This window comes from Kogia breviceps, chromosome 9, assembly GCF_026419965.1.
Source record: "Kogia breviceps isolate mKogBre1 chromosome 9, mKogBre1 haplotype 1, whole genome shotgun sequence".
NCBI lineage: Eukaryota > Metazoa > Chordata > Mammalia > Artiodactyla > Physeteridae > Kogia > Kogia breviceps.
In genome coordinates, this window is record NC_081318.1 from 1866897 (window position 1) to 1889075 (window position 22179).

General features: G+C 40.1%; 1 protein-coding gene across 5 annotated transcripts in view; it reads left to right on the forward strand.

The window, feature by feature from the left end:
* LMBR1 (limb development membrane protein 1) overlaps positions 1-22179 on the forward strand; it is a 144379-nt gene that overhangs the window by 77213 nt on the left and 44987 nt on the right. For all 5 annotated transcript variants that reach the window (XM_059073697.2, XM_059073702.2, XM_067041753.1 and 2 more), the window contains 4 exons: positions 2855-2981; positions 3451-3519; positions 4325-4389; positions 7660-7732. In XM_059073697.2, coding sequence (XP_058929680.1) covers positions 2855-2981; positions 3451-3519; positions 4325-4389; positions 7660-7732 — 334 coding nt within the window. The remainder of the gene's footprint in view (positions 1-2854; positions 2982-3450; positions 3520-4324; positions 4390-7659; positions 7733-22179) is intronic.

Sequence of the window (22179 nt, forward strand, 5' to 3'; positions counted from 1 at the left end):
GTTTATTATTGTAAGAAAAAAATTGAAAATTAAAACAACATTAGTTCTCCTATTTCTTAAAGTCATATACGTCCACTCTAAAAAATTTGGAAAATATAACAAGGCACCAAGTATACAAGAAAAATAGTTCCCCATAACCGTAGTCCTAGACAAGACAGTCCCTTCCCGTTGGCCTTGCAAGGCTTGCTGTACATGTCACCATAAGACCCCTTCCTGCTTCTGCCCAGGGAGAGGGGGCTGTAGCCAGACTGCTGGGGGTTGTCTCACCCCCATTCCTAGCTCAGACCCCAGACACTTGCCAGCTGTCAGCTCATGGGGGCCCTTACTTCTCCTTTCTGCCTACTGCCTGGGTGAGAGGATTCACGGCTCGATCCTGGGGGTCTTCTTGTAGCCCTGAGCCCAACCTGTGTGGGTCCTTGTTTGTTCTTACCTAGAAAGCCGTGTGAGCTTTCCATTCTTGTTGCCCAAAGCTTTCCAGAACTGCAGAGGTCTGAGATTTTATGGTACCTGCAAGCTGACAGGTTAGTTTGCCAGACTCGCAGACTCTGGTTGTAGACACAGACTCCTGGGTCAGAGGCTTCATTACTTAGCGTGCAGGCACGGGAGCCTCCTGTTCCTTTCAGTTCCCCAGGACCCCGAGCCCCATGGGGGTGATGGCGGCCCAGGTGGGAGCTGTCCCCACAGTGGGCTCGTGTCATGGCTGAGGAGCCCTGCATTTAGGAACCCACATTATTTGTAATGGGGTGCAAGCAAGCAAGCCTGCCTGCCCTGTGCTCTGCGGGGGGACCTTCTCTTGCACACTGTACAGTAAGCAGACCTGCCTCTACTGCAGAGACACCATTTCTGTCTTCCAAGGCTGTTTGCTGTACAGAAGTCTTTGAAAAAACAGTCCCGAATGAGGACTGCCCCTGACTCTGCTTGTGAGATGCACAGAGGTGGGGGAGACCCACGGGGCACTGCCTTCCAGCACAGACAGGTTTGACGAAAAACAAATTGAACTGCCGAGGAATACTTCTTACCAGAATATCAGAGGAAGTGTGTCAACCTTACTGGTGATTGGTTCCCCAAATTTACTATCATTATAACACTTAAACTTATTGTTACATTGTAATTGCTTAATATAATAATTATAACATGTATTATTAAAATGCCCTTGTTTTGGACATCGAGTCTCAAACAGTTCCAAGTAGCACTACTGTTTAGCTCGTACCTTGTAACACTTAAGACACGTGTTACATGTTTTGAGAGCTCTGATGTTCCCATGGGCTGGTCAGAGGCATGCAGGATTCGGGCTCCAGTCAGAGGCAGGAAAAGACAAAGCTGAGGGGGTGTAACACGTGCACTCCAGAGCCTACTCTTTTTATCTGTTTTATTTATAGACTTTCCAGATAATATTTAATGTGTGATTAAAAGGTTCTTGCTTAGAAAGAGAGGAGGAGAGAAAAAAATCAGTGCTAAAAGGTAGTGGTCATGTTTTGGTATCCTAATGGTTTGAATGTGTGAAGTGTAGATTCAGAGAGTTCTTCAGTAAGTAGGAGTGTATTTTCTAGTAGTGCGTTTTGTGACTCTTCCTGTTTCATCTCACTTGAGTGATAGCTACTGTGAGATCTAATATGTTACATAAAATACAGGTCGTCATCACTCTGGTTTACCAGCCTCCCTTGCTATGAGTGTGTAGGGTGCCCTGACTCTTCCATTTGAAGACACATTTTAACCTGTCAGGGGCAGTCCTGGTAAGGCTGGGCTAGGCAGAAAAGACCGCTTCAACTCTGAGTCATCATTTAGGGCTGGGAACATTTCGGCCATGGCTTTATTAGGACATGTCCTTTCCTATTGAATTTGAGCAACTGGGGTGCGATGACTTAAGTGCAACCTGTTTCTGTAATTCAGAAATTAGAAAATAATATTTAGGGCAAAATAGAAATAAGTCTGTGTTTTAGATTTTTATATATAGTTCATATCTTTAAACTATTTTTAATGTGGAAGGAAAGATTACATGACTTACTGAGAAACATGGATATACTTATAATTTTGTTGTGTTAGATGTTGTAAACTAGTGCATTACAGTATAAAATATCAACATGAATCTTTACATTTAGGTACAGGTTCAATCATTTGATGACTTTCTAAGAATATGAGAAAGTTTTGTTTTTTGTTTTTGCCTTGTCCCGTAGGTTTTGAGTTTAAGTCTGGCCTCTCGTTTGGCCCTGAGGTCAGAATTTGTTTTATATTTAAAACAAAATTGTGCATGATGATTCTTTATTATATTCCAGCTTCGTGGATTTAATGAAAATTCTATCTAATGTGGAGAAAGGGGTGATATTTAATTGATATAAATACTGTCCATTTCCACGGTTTCTAAGGCTGGATTACCGCGAGCAGTTCTTCGTCTGGGCACTAGAGGGCTCTGGAGGCTGTGGGGAGCTAACAGAACCCCTGTTCTCTAGTAGATGGTGCTTTATGCTTTCACCAAGTTGGGTGTTCAAGGAACTGTTTGGCGGTATGCCTTAATTACCTTTATATTCCCTTGATTAGAATCACAGATAAAAATTCGTTAATCTACTTTCTTGGTGGAAAGTGTTAGGAAAGTAATTAATTGTTTAAAATGGTTCTGCAAAATTTTATGAAGAATTGTTTTGGTACTTTCTTCAAAGGTGCTTAATGGTGTTTTACATAATTTGGAAAAGTCAGCCTAAGCCGTTACAAACAGTGAACATTTAGTGTTTTTTGTCCTGCTAATAAATGTAAATTTCCTCCCCTTTCAAAGAATTTTTATGCTTTCATATAGACAGAAACCTAATTGTTCATGTGATGAAATAAAATATTAAAATTATATCTTTATTATATTTTTCAGGGAATCCGAGCCCGAATTTTAGAAACTCTGGTCATGCTTATTCTTCTGGCCTTGCTTATTCTTGGGATAGTGTGGGTAGCCTTGGCGCTCATTGACAATGACGCTGCGAGTATGGAATCTTTATATGGTACGGATTGACTTGTTTAAACCAGTTTCTCTAGTGGAGACTACAATTTGGAATATAATTACACATTCACTTTTTAAAACATTTTAATAGTTCTTTGTATAGTTAATCCTTGTTAATTTACAAAATTAAAAAGTCTTTCGACATGTTTAAGGAAAGAAATGAATGTTTGTGTGTTTCTTGTATGTAGAATGAGCAAGCAGCTTTTCAGATGTTTTTTCTTCCTTTGGTTCATTGGTTTCTGTTCTTAAAATTCCGTGTAGGCTCATTTTCTCCCTCCAAACAGGGTTTGCAAAAGGGTTATTTCCTGTTCTTCTGTTTTAGATCTTTTTATTGTACAATTTAGAAATGATACGGTTTAGTAGACTCAAATAGGCAATTATGATGTTTACTATATATTAATTTATAGTCAGTCTATATATCAATGTATGGTATTTTGGATGCACTAAAATATATTTACATTTTTTAATAGATCTCTGGGAGTTCTACCTACCTTATTTATATTCCTGTATATCATTGATGGGATGTTTGTTACTTCTCTGTAAGTATTTTTCTGACATAATATTGATAATAAAGTAGAGTTGTTCTGTGTTCTAGAAAATTACAGACATGTTTCCCGATGAGGTTCCTTAACAGCTTGGAGATTTTTTTAAAAGTTGGCCCTTAACTTTTTTTGTATGTTCAAGATAAATTTTGATAAACTGAAACCTTGAAATAATAAGATACTTTTGTTTTCCTCTAAAGAAAGCCTCTTCCACAGAGTTGGAAAGAGAGAGGGACGGGGAGAGAGTCAGACATGCACGTGCCTCCCCACCATCACAACACTAGCTTCTACTTTTGAATGGTAATGGTGGAATTCTGTACGATGAATTGGCAGTCTCTTTTTCACAATTTGTTTTGTTTCACTTAAGGCATCTCAACATATCTCAGAGATGTTATAAGCAGGTAAAAGTAGGTAAAAGGATGTGAGGTTATAGTTGTCACTTTCGGATATTCTTGTCTGATACTCGATTCAGTTAGTACTTGAAATTTAGTCTGTTCTCTGGTTGGTTTTCTTTAATTTCTTTTAAGTGAAAATACTTATTAGTATTCAGCTGCTAGAATCTGGCATATCCTACCCCTCCTTTAGTCTCCATAAATCTTTCCTTAAATATAGGAATGCCCGTCGTCTGTGCACGAACCCCTAGAGCTTCTCTAATGGTGACATGGAGGAGCCCTGTGACAAAACACTGCGAGAACCTAGACGGGCAACAAGCATTTTCCTACAACAGCAGTCTTTGAGGGTGCTCTATGGTGGGCTAGCAGTTTCTCTCCTAACTCTGAAGTGAGCTCTCTCTGTTCTGCAGTGTGCACTCCGGTTGGCCTCTCCCGCATGTTCACGGTCATGGGGCAGCTGTTGGTGAAGCCAACAGTGAGTATGATGTTGTAAGCCATTTTGTTTGTTAAGTAGACATTCTGACATTTGTGCATCTTTTAGGTTCTAAGCTAGCATTCAGAAACAGAAGAATATTTTTACGTGTTTACAACCCAAATGGTTATTGTTTTTATTTTAATCTTTTTCATCTTTGGAAACCAAATTTGCTTTTGCTCTTAAAATACTAACTATAGGCACTCAGCTAGAAATTCTTATGGCAAATTTGAAGACAAACTGTATAGATATTTACAGGTATTTTAGGAGTCCATTATCTTATATCAAATGGTAACTCTTGTGTTTCAAAGTTTACTATATATATATTCTTTGACTTACAAAGCAGTTATTTTCTGAAAATTTGTCTGCATATTGTATCTTGATTAATTGAATTATACCTTTCCCTTTAATCTCAGAAATGCTATATATTCATTTAAAAATAATTTTCAGTTGGTAGTAGTTTTGATGATTTGTCCCTAAGTTACTTGGGCCTCTAGCTATTTTGTCAAATATTTAATAAAATGACAATAATTCTTACCTGTAGCTAGGGAATTGTCACATTATTTTCATGGATCCTCATTGCCTACAAGCTCAAGTCTAAGCTATTCACATGATACAAGGTCTTTCACAACTGTCCCCCTCTGAATTTGCCTGTAGCTGCCCCTGCCCCCATTGCTTCCCTGGTGACTCTGATTCTAGCCAGTCTCACAGCTGACTTGCTGTGCCCAGAGCAGCCTGGATTCTTCCCCTTCCCAGGCATGTCGAGGGTCTTTCTCTTGCTTCTGCCTCTTACCTGCTTCAGCCACCTGACAGCCTCCTGAAGTCCTGGCTCTGAGACCAGCTGCATTTACTACCTGTCTTTGACCCTGGCCTCACTTCTTCTTTAAGCTAAAATAATCAAGCTCCTTCCTCTGCATTCCTCATACTTCTCTCATATTTCACTAGTAGTATTTATGAAATTATTATGGTTATATGCTTTTCTTCCCTATCAGCGTAATTCATCAAGGGAAAAAACTGAGAGAATATCATGGTAGACATTTTTTTAGTAAATGCTTGCTTAATTTTGAAAGTTTTGAAATAAATAATCTTTGTATTTTTAAAAAATAAAAATGGATTTTTTAACCTGCTACATAAATGTACACACACTCAAATACATACATGTTCTATTAAATCTTGAAATGTACTTCCCTCTTAAAGAGGTTTTGTGACATTGCATTCATTTAGTTTCTTCCTAATTCTCTGGATTTTTGTTGTTGTTGTTGTTGTTTTGGTCTCTCTCTCCGATTCCACTTTCTTCCCCCTAAAATAGGCAAATGTTTAAAGTTCTGTCCTTGGTCTAAAGGTGCTCTGCTCTGTTTTCCTGAGCACCTCTGCCACTTCCACATCACTTCTAAATGTTTAATTCTAATGAGAAAAAGATAGTGAATACAAACTACAGTATATTTTAAGTGCTATAATTGAAGGCCCTGTGGAGCTGAAAACTCAACAGATACAAAATCAAACTACTTACTTATCTCCCCTCCCCAAGCTTATTTTCTCCCAAACTTGTCTAGTAACATCTTCAAACTTTTTAATGTTTGCCTCTTTTCTTGTTCCTAACATCCAATAATAATGGTTATTTATTCAGTAATTAAGTATATGCTGTATGCTTGCACTAAGTACTTTGTTTACATGCTTGCACTAACTACTTTATTTACATGCATAATTTCATTTAATCCTGATGACAAACCCATAAGTTAGGTGATGGCGTTCTTATTTTTATGGTTGAATTATCTGTGGTTCAGGGAGATCAAGTAGCTTATACAAGATCACAGATCTGAGGGGGTGAGGCAGGATTTGAACCCAGAGGCTCTTTTCAGAGCCTGGGCTCTGGACCACTCCTTGTTCTGCCATAAGCTCCAGAGTCATCGAGCAACTTTATTGCTAAGTGTACTTTGTACCTCTCCCTCCACCTGTATGTTTTGCTTGTCATCTCCTCTGAGCAAAATGCCTTTCCTCCTTTTGGTAAATGAAGCTATTGAGTAAGATGCTACTACCATCAAAACCATTTGCCAAGACTTTTTTCTTCCCAAATAGAAGCTGGGAATCTTTCTTCCTCTGAATTTTTGTTAACATTTTATTTTAGCTTCAGTTATGACATTACTTTCAATTCTATAATTTTTTTTTTTTTTCATATCTCTCCTGGACACTAGAATATAAGCTGTTTGAGGTCAAGGACTAAGTTCGATTCATATTTAGGTCCCCATCAGCCAAGAGTGGCTAAAAGCACAGGCTTTGAAGACAGATAACTTTTCTTTGCCAAACCTTTGTTTCTTGGCCTATTACAAGATGCAGCGAGAGCAGTCTGTTTTTCATAGGGTTGCTGTAGAATCAAGGGGATGAGGCACACCAGCCCTTACACAGTGCAGATAATATCCCATATAATTGGTTACTGATTAGTGGGGTTGTTTTTTTTTTCTTTTTGTGTTACGCGGGCCTCTCACTGTCGTGGCCTCTCCTGTTGTGGAGCACAGGCTCCGGACGCGCAGGCTCAGCGGCCAAGGCTCATGGGCCCAGCCGCTCCGCGGCACGTGGGATCTTCCCCGACCGGGGCACGAACCCATGTCCCCTGCATCAGCAGGCGGACTCTCAACCACTGCGCCACCAGGGAAGCCCTGTGGGATTTTTTGGTGGTTGTTTTTACTAGTGTTGTATACTGTGGTAGTGAGTGGTGTGTATGTTAGCACACTATTTTTCTAGGGTTCTGTCTATAGGATGGTTTTCATAATACCAGTGTTTAATATTTGTGGAAAAGTTTTAGTATATAATGATGATGTAAATGGAAAGTATTGATGGTAGTGATTTAGTTTATGGATTTCTTGTTTTACACATTATGCAGATTAATGTAGATGAGAAACCATTGTTGGACTGGGTGATCTATTCGTCTGGCTCTAAAATATTGGCTTGGGCATAGAGATATTACTGCATTTAGCTTTTTGGATGTTTAGAATTCATACATTTGTGTGCCATTGAGAGAGTTGCAGAGTTCTTTAACTCTTTAAACTGAAAAAAATCAATTTAAATGTATGTAGATTTTGTGATAATCAGCTTTTGATGTGCTTAGTTATATACTAAGAATTTATACTTAATTTGCAAGTAGAATAGTTTGAGCATTTTTAATTTAGATTCCTCGTAATTTGAATGGTTATCTAAATTGTAGGCCAAATAGCCTAAATATTCTCGTAAGCCCTGCTTATGTAATGTATTATTTAATAGTTTGATGTTTAACTTTAGATTCTTGAAGACCTGGATGAACAAATTTATATTATTACCCTAGAGGAAGAAGCACTTCAGCGACGACTAAATGGTATGTATTTATTACATATTTAGACCAGAATAAAGAATTATTTAATTCAAAAAAGACAGATAATTGAGGGGAAAAATACATGCCTCTCAGTACCTTGTGCTATTACCTGAGGCCAAGATGTCAGAGAAACATGTGAGCTTCCCAGGTGAGAAGAGGTTTACTGAGGAGTATCAGTGCTTTGGTCAGGCCCCATCTCTCCCTAACTGATATTAGCTGTGACCAGCAGGGTCAGTTCAGTGCTGAGACACTGGCCACTAGGTATACGCCTCTTCTACCAGATCCGAACGTATTGGAAGCGTTATGACTTGTAGTTGCTGAGGTTCTGCAGATTTGCATGTTGTCTTAGTGACTGTGGTATCCCTACCTCATGTCTCTCCTGTTGAAATCTCTAATGCGTGGTGAAAAGCAGTGTTTCTCTGACACTAAGGGACCAAATTAGACTCTGTTGTACTTAGGAACTCTGTTGTCATTTGGGGATGCTGTTCATTGTTAGCTGATAACCATGTAAGCATGTCAAAGATTTTAAAATTTAATTTTTCATTACTGATCATTTTTGGCTTCAAATGATGAACCAATGAAGAAAAGAGTAATGACAGTTTAACAGAGAAATGACATAGTAAAATTTTCTTTATTTTACTCAAATGAATTTCACACTGCGCTCTTTTTTCCTACAAAGTTTTGTTTTAAATGTTGAAAACCTAACCACCAAGATCAGATTATTAATAGCTAACCATAATTCAAGAGTAGGTATAAAATGGAAGGTTACTTTAACTGTGAAATACTGAGAAATGGGAAGGAAAATACCTATTTTCTTCAGTTACAAACAGTGAATTTAAGTCATCAACCCAAAAGTGTTGATAACATTTCGAGCTTTATTCTTAGATCAAAGAATTTCAGATTGTATCTATTCTAGAGAATTCTTGTCAGTAATAATTATATGCTTTGATACTGATAACTTTTAGACTGGAACTACAGGTATCTTTTATTCTTCTAACTTTATTAAAGCTACTTTAATGTATAAACCTATTTAATTTAAGAATTATAACTTTAGGGCTTCCCTGGTGGCGCAGTGGTTGAGAATCTGCTTGCTAGTGCAGGGGACGCGGGTTCAAGCCCTGGTCTGGGAGGATCCCACATGCCGTGGAGCATCTGGGCCCGTGAGCCACAACTACTGAGCCTGTGCGTCTGGGGCCTGTGCTCTGCCAACAAGAGAGGCCGCGATAGTGAGAGGCCTGTGCCCCACGATGAAGAGTGGCCCCCGCTTCTACAACTAGGGAAAGCCCTCACAAAGAAACGAAGACCCAACAGAGCAAAAATAAATAAATAAATTAATAAACTCCTACCCCCAACATCTTCTTTAAAAAAAAAAAAAGAATTATAACTTTAATCAATACTGTCAGCTTTATCATATCTCATTAAAGTAGTTAATATTATAGTGAATTTGTCTTATTAAGTAATCATGCCGCTGTGTAATAAAACATGCCTGAATCATAAAGAATACATGTCCAGCTGCCTCCTGCAGTGTGTGGGGCTTATGTGTCAGCCTAGATATATGCTGGTTCTGCCTTACAGCTCAGGAGGCTAATATCTAGGGAGGGTAAAATACACTGCTCTGTGCATTAAAGAATTTGAATTAAGTCTAATCAAAACAAACTTCCACATATAGCCTTTTCTCACTTTGTCCTTCAGCAATGGGGAAAAAAAGTCCCTCCAGAATCTTTCTAGATCCTTGGCTTCACATCAAAAGTGGTTCGTTATATCTAAAGAAATTGAAAAGGAGGGCTTCCCTGCTGGCACAGTGGCTAAGAATCCACCTGCCAGTGCAGGGGACACTGGTTCAAGCCCTGGTCCGGGAAGATCCCACGTGCTGCGGAGCAGCTAAGCCCGTGAGCCACAACTACTGAGCCTGCACTCTGGAGCCTACGAGCCACAACTATTGAGCCCACGTGCCACAACTGCTGAAGCCCATGTGCCACAACTACTGAGCCCGTGTGCCACAACTACTGAGCCCGTTCGCCTAGAGCCTGTGCTCTGCAACAAGAGAAGCCACTGCAATGAGACGCCCGAGCACTGCAAAGAAGAGTAGCCACTGCTCGCTGAAGCTAGAGAAAGCCTGTGCACAGCAACGAAGACCCAACACAGCCATAAATAAATAGTAAATAAATAAATAAATAAATTTATTTATTTAAAAAAAGAAAAGAAATTGAAAAGGAAATACTTGCCATAAGTTTAAGGTATTATATAATGAGGCAGAGCCAAAATAAACAAAACTCTCCAGCTAGCACAATAATGTTATAGTTTGTAGAGGATTAAGGATGGTATGATAGCTAATGCTAAGTGTAATTTTATTTTCTGCCATTTGCTGTTGGTTAGCATTATGGACTGTTTCAGGTAGGAAATAATAGGCTTGTAACATAAAGTGTTCTTTGGCAAAATGGACATTTTGACTAACATAGACTAAGAATTGTGACCTTCAGTAAAGTATATTTATCAGTATGTGCAGAGGAAAAAAACCAAGATGGAACAAAACTGTATTTTATGATTTGCTATTTTTTAAGAAAATATAGATCATGGGAGGTTAGTAATGGAAATCATCCCATGGATTTTATTTTATATTTTAAAAAATTTATTTATTTTTGTCCGCATTAGGTCTTCATTGCTGTGCGCAGGCTTTCTCTAGTTGCGGTGAGTGGGGGCTACTCTTCCTTGCAGTGCGTGCGCTTCGTTGCGGTGGCTTCTCTTGTTGCAGAGCAGGGGCTTCAGTAGTTGCAGCACACGGGCTTCAGTAGCTGTGGCACGTGGGCTCTAGAGCACAACCTCAGTAGTTGTGGTGCATGGGCTTAGTTGCTCCGCAGCATGTGAGGTCTTCCCGGACCAGGGCTCAAACCCGTGTCCCCTGCACTGGCAGGTGGATTCTTAACCACTGTGCCACCAGGGAAGCCCCCCAGGAATTTTATTTAGTACTATGTCAAGTGTATTTTGTTGTAACAGTTATTTTATACTTTAAATTATTTTTAAAAAGTGAAGTTTTAACTTTTTTACTCTGGGGCTATTAAAAAGAATTGCAGAATAGAGTAAAAGATTTTTAAAAATACAGATTACAACGGTGATTCACCCTAGAATGTGTGGTGGTGTTTGCTAAGGGCACACTGAGTGTGCTTTCTTGGTTTGCGTGGGCTGTGACACGCATCTCATGAATCTTGAATCTTGGGAACATCTGCATGGTTTGCTCTGATCCCAGCTTTACAGTTATCTGGAAAAAACATGATACTTAATATCAAGAGGTGCTTTACTGTGGGACTAACACTATTTTTTTCTGGAAGATAAGATGACTTGTGGTAGTTATTATATTCCTGGAATTGGGTGTTCATGCCTGGTGTTTAAGTTATCAGTGTAGCTTTAGGATGGGCTGCCTGCCTGTGACTTCTCCATTGCTTCTTGTTGACACTTGATGGTGCTAGAGGTTTTGTTCTTGTTAATATTATTGTTATTTCATAAAATACAGTAATAAAATAAAGTTAACGGGTGTACTGTTATAAAGAAGCCATCCTGTTACCAGTCTGCTCCACTCTTTCTCCTCCCTTTTCTGTTTACTGCACATCTTCTTCTAAGCACCAGACATTGTGCAGGTGAATTTAGAACCTGAGTCTCAAGATCATGGACTAGTTAACTGAAGAACAGGAAAAGAAACGGTGAGACTCTGTGAAGGTTGTGTCCAGCACTGGAAGACTTGGAAAGAAATGGAGGGGAGTTGTATGTGATCCTGGAGCAGGAGGGAGCCTGAGTGCCACGCCATCTGGCTAAGCCCCCTTCCCTTACGTCCAGCTACCCTGGCAAGAGTAAAGTGATGTCCCCAGAGCTCCTGCGGCTCTGGCGAGACTCCCGTGCCTTCCCACCCTTGGCACTTGGGACCCGCAGGGATAGCGGGTGCATTTTGCTCTTTGCGCCTTGCTGATGGCTGGCGTGAGGAGCCTGGGATACCCAGTTCTGTGCATCTCAGACTCTGTTCCCCACGTCTCTTTCCGTCCCGTTTCTGCCCCAGTTTCCCACTGTCCCCTGGCTCGTGAAACCTTCTGCTTTCGCACTTGGAGCTGAGCGCTGACTCGGCAGCAGAACCCTGGATGCTCAGCCTTCGCCCTCTTGCGTGAAGAACCGTGGCTCCTCGGGAGCTCCCTCGCTGGAAGCTCTGTTTCCCCACAGCCCGCATTTGCTCCTCCTAGGGTTTGGCTGGGCTCCTCTCGCCCTCTTTCAGACACTTTGAATCTCACGTCTTTAGACCTTGACCTCATTGATGCCTTCTCCCCTTTTCAGGCACCCCTCCCATCCCAGGCCGTTCCTGCACCCTCCTGGAGGACGTTGTTTTATCTCCTCATTCATGATCATTCTCTCTACAACACCTGTCATAATTCTTGGTGCTTTCAGTGTCCCAGTGCTCTGGGAGCTCCTTGACCTCTCTCTTCCAGTGAGCTCCCTCAGCTGCTTATTGCCTGGGATTGTAACGCAGGCCTTGCCACGAGCGGGAGCTCAAGTTCTTGCATAATCTCAAAATCAGTCGTCGTCCTCTCCAGCTCTGATTTTTCCAGCTCACTTCCCACAGTTCTTCAGTATTGAGACTTAACGTGCCATTTATTTATCCTAATAACTTTTCATTACCATCCCCACCCTTTTCCATCATACCCTTGCTTTGTCACAGTTTAAATTCCTGGGCCGTCGTTATAACCGGTCCCTCACGTGCACCCTCAGTCCCCTTTCCCTCTCGCTTTGTTGTACTCATGCCTGGCGAGACTCCAGCCTTGCTTCCAGCCGGCTTTGGATGTCCTCTGCACTCACGTCTGTTCACCTCTGACCGTGACTGCCTGGCCTTTCTTTATGTGTATGACCATAGCTTCTCCTCGATGACTGTTTATATCTTCTCTTTTCTCAGACCTTCTTCACTATCACTCTCAGATGATAACTTTGTTTCCTATTTTCTTGAGAAAATAGAAGCAATTATGACAAAGCTTGCACGAGCGTTTCCCTTCCTGTGGATTCACCTACCTGCAGCTGCCCCTGCTTGTGCTGCCTTTTCTCCGTACCCTGTGGCTGGATTGTCCCTGCTTCTGGCTACGGTTGGCCCTCCCCTGTTGCACTGGATTCTGTCCCTTCTCACTGATTCTAGGACAGAACTCTGGCCGTTCTACATTTCTCTTACAGAATCAGTTTTTCACCAACTGGATCACTTCCATCAGCATAAGAGAATTGCTGTGATTTTTCTCAGCAGAATGAAAGACCAAGTGAAAGAGAGGAAGGAGAGGAAGGAAGTGTCGATGAAAAACTAATCAGTTGATCTAAGAAAGAAATGGAAAATTTTATTCAAGCCAAATTGAGGATTATAACTTGGGAACAGTCTCTCAGAAAACTCCAAGAACCGTTCCTCCTCTTAGAGGTCAAAGCACAGTTGTGTTAAGTTTTTGAGACAGAGGGCTGTACATTAAATGAAGTATTATCAACAGTTTATACAATCCAGACCTACACATACAAAGTGAGTAGTGGGTAGTGGGTCATCGCGGTCCTTTACAGGGTTAGGAAGGAAGGTTATCTCCTAAGGAGTCGTCTTGTTGGTGCCAGGAGAACGTTGCTCTTTATGGTTGAGCAGGTATTTCTGCGGATGGGGCCGTGTGGTCAATGCAGAGTGCAGATACATGGTGCACTGCACCATGAGAGGGGCGGCCAAAGGGCAGAGAAAACTTTTTATGTTAAAATTTTCCTTGACTTGCCTTAGAATACAAGGTTTTATTTCCTCAGAAGGAAGGAAAGCAAATCAGTCTATCTTGACCTCCTACCCACTCCAGCTCACCACCTCGTTGCTTTCCCACTTGTATAGCGGGACTCCCAAGGGTTGTATTCCTGTTGGCTTCATTTCTGTGCTTTGAACGTTTGGCTTTGAACTCACTTCTGCCTCCATGACTCTACCGAAGTGCTGGTGCCAGGTTGGCCGCGAGTTCAGAGTCCTCATCTTACACTCCCCTCTCCTTGAAATAGTTTTATTCCACTTGGTTTTCAGTTTGCTGCACTTTCCTTGTCCTTCCACTTAATGGGCTGCTGCTTCTCAGTCTACTTTGCTGGGTTTTCTCTGTGTCCATTCCTTCTTCTCACGGGACTGCCTCATTGCCTCGGTCCTTCAACTTCTCTTTTCTGTTTGCCTGCCCTCCTCTGGTTGTGTCCTTTGGCCGCACGGCTCTATACCACCCGTGTGCTGCTGACCTCCAACTGTGGAGATCCAGCCGCCTAGTAGACACTCCACCGGGTTAACTGGCACCTTGAACATATCTAGTCCAGGATCAGCTAATTGCGCCTCTGTTAGAGTGGACCCATCCCTGTAGGTGGCAGATCCATTCCTCCAGGTGCTCAGGCTAATTACTTGGCATCGCTTTCTCTTAATTCCCATGGGGATTCCTTCGCAAAGCTGTCAGCTCTCGCTTCAAAGCCTCTCCAGCATCTGACCACGCCTCAACACTTGCACTGTCACCACTCTGGTTTGAGTGGCCGGTCACCTCTTGGTTAGATTCTGTAGTTTCCTGGTGGGCTCCCTGCATCCATCTTTGGCCTTATGAGTCGAGGAGAGCACTTGAAAGTGTAAGTCAGATCTCACTTGTTGGCTCCTGGTCTGTAGCTTCTGCATCTTCTGGCTTCCTCTCCTGCAGCCTCTTTGCTTTTCTTTTCTCATGCAGCCTGCCCTGCCTCTGCCTCCTGCCTTTCAGGTCTTTACCTAATGGTCCCTTTCTCAGTGGGCTTTCCCATGCTGTGAGCCTTGTGGCTGTGATTTCGTCGTGCCAGGCCCACCTCCACCCTGGCACTTCTTTCCCCCTTCTTGCTTTATTGTTTCTGTGGCACTTTCCAGTCGCTGACATGCTGCTCACTTTTCATATATCGCCCATCTCCACCTGGCACAGGCACTCCACAGGGCAGGGATTTTTGCTTGTTTTCTTCCTGATCCTCTGATACTGCCAGACATGTGGTGGGTTGGTAGTACGTATGTGTTGCATGTGTACATGGATAGATGAAAACCACACGTGGTGGGTGGTTGTCATTTTACCACAGATGTGAAGAAGGAAGAAGTAAAATTTGGTGAGAGCATAAAAGACAATCACACGGAAGAGTATTTAGGAAAAAGCCTGTAGTGGAGAGAGACCAAGATTGAGGGGCTGGAGGGCCGTGTGTGCTGGCTGTCAGTGAAGAAGCAGAAATAAGGTGACTTCCCCCCACTGTGAAGCCACGAAATAGGAGCGTTCACAATCCATTTCTACTCCAGGACCCCTGAAGAGTAGTCCAGCAGAAAGTCTTATTACATTAATCATGGTAGAAAATCTTTTGTAATTCCTTCCCAGGATTAAGTTATGTATTTATCATTAGCCTGTTTAAGTGTTTAGGTTATGCAACAGCATTAATTGAAATAATTAGCTTTTGTGTGTATAGCCTATGGGTGTACCGGGTACCTTCAGAAGCACCATGATGAATAGGAATTATTTTTTTGTTGTTTAAGTTCAAACTCTTCACAGTTCTTTTAATGTAATTTATTTAAAAATATTATAGCCTTTGAACTTAATGATTCAATTCAGTTTTGTTAGGTACTATTTTCATCTTCATGATAAAAAGTTAGTATATCACTTTTGGTGGCAGTTACTTTCCTGCTTCATTCTAATCTTTTTTTAAGGCTTTTTCTATTGAAGTTGATATTGATTCTTTATTTTTAAGAGCACAGAAGATGTACTTGTTTCATTTTTGCTGAGTGTCATGTTGCAGTACCTTTGTATTCTGAAAGGTAAAGGATTGAAAAATACGACATATCTGAATTTTTTGTGGAACTAAGTGACCTGTCAGAAGCATTTTGTCACCATCAGTCCTTGAATCTTGCTGTTTATAGCAAAGCTGAGTTTGCCAGGCAGTCTGTGCTTGCTTTAGAGTTCTAGCATCCTGTCGGACGCATTGGCAAGACAGTTAGCTATATGATGTCTTTCACATAATACCTTTAATGGTATAAGTAAGCTTATGTTGGGTTTTATCTCATGTCCGCTATGTTACTTTCATCTTGACTTTCCTTCGGCATTCTTCTGTAGTCTAGCAATGGTTATTCTGTTGGTTATACCACTGAAGTGAGACTGTCTCAGATTTAGCAGTCTCTGACCCACTTTGAGAAATGTTTGGGCTTAGTTAGACAGGCTGAAGGTGATCAAATATCAGCTTTCATCAAGAACATACATAGCAAAGATTGTTGACACTGAATGACCCTTTTTGGGGCAATACTGTGACAGAAGAAAATATTTAGTAATATCTTGACTTTATGAACTAACAGAAAACAATATTAATTCTACTGGTAATACTAATTAAACGGTTTCTAATAAGATATCAAAATTTGGGTCCAAGGGTCTGAAACTGTGAGAGACACCTTGTTACAATTTATTCAGTTTCTTGGGCCATATAATCACTTTTCATGACAATAAAATATGACCCAGATAATGAGATGATGAAGGGATGAAATGAATTGACTGAAGAGATACAGTATTAGTAGATGAGGAATACTTTGGAATAACAAACTGTAGAATAATTTAAGAGTTAAGTAGCATATATTCTCTGAAATTTAGAGAAAAAGATTACTCCGTATAGGTGATCCAGATTTGTTAGCAGAAGGTGAATTCATGCTTATGAGCTGCTTGTGCAACCACACTTACGTGGAGGATGGTGTTCCCGAGAGTCGCACGTAGAAAATAATCTTAACATCCTATCTAGCTTAAGATCTACCAGTAACTTATAGCTAAAGTAGAAAAAAAAGGCCAAACCATTACTTTAATTGTACGTAGCTTCATATAATGTGCCTAAAGCTGATTGTTTAATACTCTCCATCTTGCTTGTGGTCATTTATAATCAAAGTATTTTGCATTTTCAAAATTGTGTTGAATATCAAAAGTCTCATATTACTTGGTTCTATAATTAGCCATGTTTTTGTGGATATGTCAGAAGTGAATAGAAACTATTATTTTAACAAATGTTATCACTGCAGATGGAATAGAAATAGAGCTTTTGAGTATGTGAGTTGTGTATCTCCTCTGTAGATAGTAACAGTATTTGTTCATGCCCAAATAGATGCTTTAGAGATTTCATGGCCAGGCTTCAGTTTTCAAAAGCTTTCTGGGGTCTGTCTAATCATCAGTGGCTTTATGGTGTACAGTAATTGGTGTTTGCTTAGGGGATGGAGACTGTTCATTCTATGAATTATTAGGAATCTTGGGCTTTAACAACTAACTTGTTTGTCTAAGTGCCTAGAAATATTTAAAAGTACTTGAGTGACCTCACATTTTTGGTGATAGAAATAACTTTGGTCAATTTAAAGTACTAAGTATAATGAAAAATTTAAAGAGTTACTTAGATAACAGATTTTCTGATCAGCTTTCTTTTGGCTATATGCTAAATTTAAAAGTTAAATGAAAAAATAATGTTTATACTAGAGGTATCTGTTTCCAAGTATTATTCATTATGGGACTAAGTTTAGGACACTGAATTGTTTATGGTACTGAATTGTTTAGGGAGATTGTTTTATTGCTTCATATTCTTTGAATTGTTTCATACCCAGTTGGAGATTTATGTTTGTTTTTAAAGATACATATGAATGCATGTCAGTTAAGGCTCTCTTACATATTAAGAAAAGGTATGGGCTTCCCTGGTGGCAGAGTGGTTAAGAATCCACCTGCCAATGCAGGGGACATGGTTTCGAGCCCTGGTCTGGGAAGATCCCACATGCTGCGGAGCAACTAAGCCCGTGCACCACAGCTACTGAGCCCTGTGCTCTAGAGTCCGTGCTCTGCAACAAGAGAAGCCACCGCAGTGAGAAGCCTGCGCACTGCAATGAAGAGTAGTAGCCCCTGCTCACCGCAACTAGAGAAAGCCCGCGTGCAGCAATGAAGACCCCACGCAGCCAGATATAAATAAGTAAATATCTAAAAAAAAAAAAAAAAGGTGTAAGGACAGCTTAATTATTGAAGTGCTGGACTTTGGGAAATTATGTTATCTTGCAAGCAAAATATTTTCAATACCACACTAGTTTTTCAGTTTAAGAATAAAGCTGGGAAAAGTTGCCTTCAGCTATTAGTTTTCCTGAATCCAAAGAGATGGGTGGGGTAGGATCAAAAATACTCATTTGATCAAAGTTATTGGCTCTGAAGGTATTCTTACCTGTGTAAGAAAGATGAAAGGTGTTGTTTTTATTGCATGCTAGTAACAGTGTAATTTTGAACTAATTGGTGGTGAACTGCCAATCACCTAGGGGGAATGCAAATAGATACTCTTACAATTTCCTTTGAGGTAGTGAAGTCTTATGTTGAGGCTGGAAGGAAAACAGAATAATACCGTTAAATTGACCTTAAATGAGCTGCTTTGTGGTTTTCTTGGCGAATCCCTTTTTATTTTTCATGACTAGTCCAAACAGGTTTTGTCTACCAATTTGACTTATTGACTAGACAATGCTGACACTGAATATTTTAGATTCATTTTGAAGTAAAGTAATGATAATACAGTTCTTTAGGATATTTTGATCATTTTGTTGCTGCAGCTTAAATTTGTGTAACATTCCAGAATTCTTTGCAGTGTATCATGATTCCTTACAAGAGCCATCATTTCCTTCTAGTCATTTATAATGGGATATTCCGCCCAAACAAGCTTACTTTTCTCACTTAGGTAGTGAGATATACAGTAAAGGATGGTGGTGGTGTCTTTGAAAATTGTGTTATTCCAGATGAATCTAGTCATTTAAAAAAGGCGTAATTTCTTTGAGGACAATAAGAATGTATTCTTGATTTTAGTATGCAGCTCAGTCAGTGTTTATTAACTGCGTATTGTGTGCCTAACATTGTGTCCCCAAAAAATAAACACACAGTGTTACAGAAATATCACTTTAGTTATTTTCCTTTGAAAACATTGATTAGTCTAGACATCTGTATTGAGCTTTGTAGACATCACACCCACAAAGTAGGCATTTATGTCTTTTCACTTAATTTTACATTGGCAGCAGGAATACTGTCTACTCTGATTCCCTTTCAAAATTCTGAATATTCATCAGATTATTTTTTCTAGCAGTGAACTGGTTACTGGAATAATGCTTTTCTTTACAAGTATAGGGAATGAAATGTAGTTTGGAATTGTATTTGTAATTTATCAGATATAGAAGTTAAATGAGCATTAACTACAGATACATACCATATAATTTGTAAAGAAATGAGATAAAAAGTAAAATACACTTATCTCTAAGACTATTATATTCAAAGATACTTGAAGATCTTATAACACTATGCCATCTTACTGTAAGTCTCTTTGTTATACAGAAATATCCATTAATTCTGTAACTTAAATGTTTCTCTTTTTGTTTTGGCTGCTAAATTTGTAGTCAAAATTTAGTAGTTTTGGATCATACTACCTGAATACATCTATACTATCTTTACCCCTGTTCTCTTATAAACTATATACTGGCAAGTAAAATGATGAAACTCGTGAGCTCTGGAAATAGTGTATAACATTTCAGTGCTTTCAAGACCTCAGGTTCTCCCAAAGAGAGTGTTGGATTTCTCTCTCTTTAGTGATTGACGGAAGTGAGAAGGGAAATGCAGTGGGGAATACTTACCTTTCTTAGAAACCTGGGGTAAGACTGAAGTTTTGTGATTCCACAAGAGGGCTTAGTGCATTTGTACCCTGCTGCCTTGGGTAGTTGGCCTGAATCCTCCCTTCAGTCTTTCTCCCTTTGAGAAAGGAGCGCTATTTGTTTATTGAGAGATGTCAGAGCACTGAGTCGTCTTTCAAAAATTACTGGGCCCTCCAGATGTTTTGTCACTGTTTGAGCGACTGTCTGCGCTGAGTAGGTGTGAAGGGAAGAATAGCAGCAGATACAGAAAAGTTATCATTCGCTTAGGACTGAGTGACGAAGGCTGAGATGAATAGCGAGAAAGTGATTCCAGTTGAAGTTAACTAATGGGAGAGACAAATAAGAATTTGTAATTAGCCCCTAAAAGTAAATACCAATCTTCAAAGAGATATAATTAGACTAGAAAAAGGATTGCCTAGAATGTGGGAAAAACATTAAAAATTCAGTAGACAAAAGATGTGATAGTCCTTGTGGTAGACAGAATAGTGTCATGCGAAGGTACCCAAGTCCTAACCCCAAGAGCCTGTAAACATGACCCTTTACATGGCAAAAGGGACTTTGCAGCGTGATTAAGTGAGGGGTGTCTCGAGATTATCCTAGGTGATCTGATAGGCCTGGTGTCATCACAACATTATTTTTAAAAAATAAATAAATAAATTTATTTATGTATTTATCTTCATTGCCGCGTGTGGCCTTTCTCTAGTTGCGGCGAGCGGGGGCTGCTCTTTGCTGTGGTGCACGGGCTTCTCATTGTGGTGGCTTCTCTTGTTGCGGAGCACGGGCTCTAGGCACGTGGGCTTCAGTAGTTGTGGCACACAGGCTCAGTAGTTGTGGCTCGCGGGCTCTAGAGCACAGGCTCAATAGTTGTGGCGCACGGACTTAGTTGCTCTGCGGCTCCGTGGGATCTTCCTGCATCAGGGCTTGAACCCGTGTCCCCTTCATTGGCAGGTGGATTCTTAACCACTGTGCCACCAGGGAAGTCCCACAGCATTGTTAGAAGTGAAAGATGAGGCAGGAGGGTCAGAGAAGGAAATGTGGCAGTGGAAGTGGAGGGTGGCGTGATCTGAAAAAGGGACCATGAGCCGAGGAGTGCTGACAGCCTCCAGAAACTGGAAAAGACAAACAGATTCTCCCCTAGAGTCCCCAGAAGGAACACAGTCCTGCTGACACCTTGATTTTAGACTTCTGATCTCCAGAACTGTAAGATAATACATTTGTATTGCTTTAAGCCACTAAGTTTGTGGTAATTTGTTACAGTAGCAATAGAAAAATAATACAGTCCTTCTGCAAATTGAATTAATCATCTGGTGGAATCAAGTGGAAGAACTATTTCATGTCACAGCACAAAAGAACAAAGAGAAGGAAATCACTAATGAAATAATAGACATGGACTACAGAGCTAATATACCTAGTCTAAGTAATAGACATCTAGGAGAAGAAAAAAGAACAAGTAGAAAAAAGTAAATAAATAATAGAACTTGTCAGTGAGCTGAGGAAAGACTTGAGTGTATATTAAAAAGGTCACAGAGTCCTAGGCAAGATTATTAAGCAGGAAATAAACAGATCCAGAGTTATACGATTCACGAATTCCAAGAATAATGATGATAATAATAAAAAAGATTTACAAGCTTTCACATAGAAAAATTACTTACATAGGAGAGAGAGACCAACATTAAACTTCCCTTTTATAACCTGTTAAGGATTATTAAATAATCTGTAGTCTTAGCGGGGCAGGGAAGATTGCAATTAAAAACTCATATATTTCCAAAGATGTCATATATCTATTAGGGCACAAAAAGACATTCATTTATTTATTCATTTTATAGCTGTATATTTAGTAACTAGGTACTATTCTAGTCATTAAGGATATGGTGGCTTCCATACCATTGGTAAAATTTAGTAATAATCTCAAACTAAATATTTTTAAAACAGTCTCAGCACAGTCCAGGACTTAGGAGGGGTGTGTGGAAAGCAGTGAGAGAATGGTTTTAAAAAAGTGTTGTGAAAGCTTCACCTTGGTTTGGGGTAAATTACCTAGTAAGGTTTCCCTGTGGGGTTAGGTTGAAAAAAGCATAGGTCTAAGTATGTGTGTTAAGAATGAGAAAGTAACCACTGAAGTGTCAAATTAACATGGGTAAAAGAATAAATAGAAATTCCACTTGCTAGGAAAAGAAGAAATAATGAACAAAATAAAATAAACAGAAATTATGAAATTACATGAAAGAAGAAAGCACCAGTCTACATAATAGACCAACTTGGGGATGGCAGAGTTCAGTCCCTGGATGTCACTGTTGAGCTTCTGGAAAACCCACTTTGAAGCCCACTCTGTGTGTAAACTTCCAATTACATGAAATTACTTTCTTATTTTTTAAGGTACTTTGAGTTGAGTTTTCTGACTCAGCAGAAAGCATCCTAATAATACCCCCCATTTCATGGATGAGAACACTGAGGGTCAGAGAAGCATAAACCTAAAAGAAGGAAAACTTGAGAGGAGAAAACCATAAAAAATTTTTGAAATTTAGCAGACCTGAGAGAATTTTAGAAGTAACTAATTTAGCAGACCCAAGAAAGCTGAATCCTAAGCCATCTGTGCTTGACTTATATTCCAGAATCCGCTAAAGTCCCCAAAAGTGGTACTACCAGACACCTATGAAAGTGGGGATAAAGTGGAACAAGTTAAGATAAGGAGGATTGGTGAAAAGCCTGCTTATGAAGCGATTTGATCCCCACATCTTCCCCTCCATCCAGAGTACCAGACCACTGCCTCTTCCCCACCTCAGCC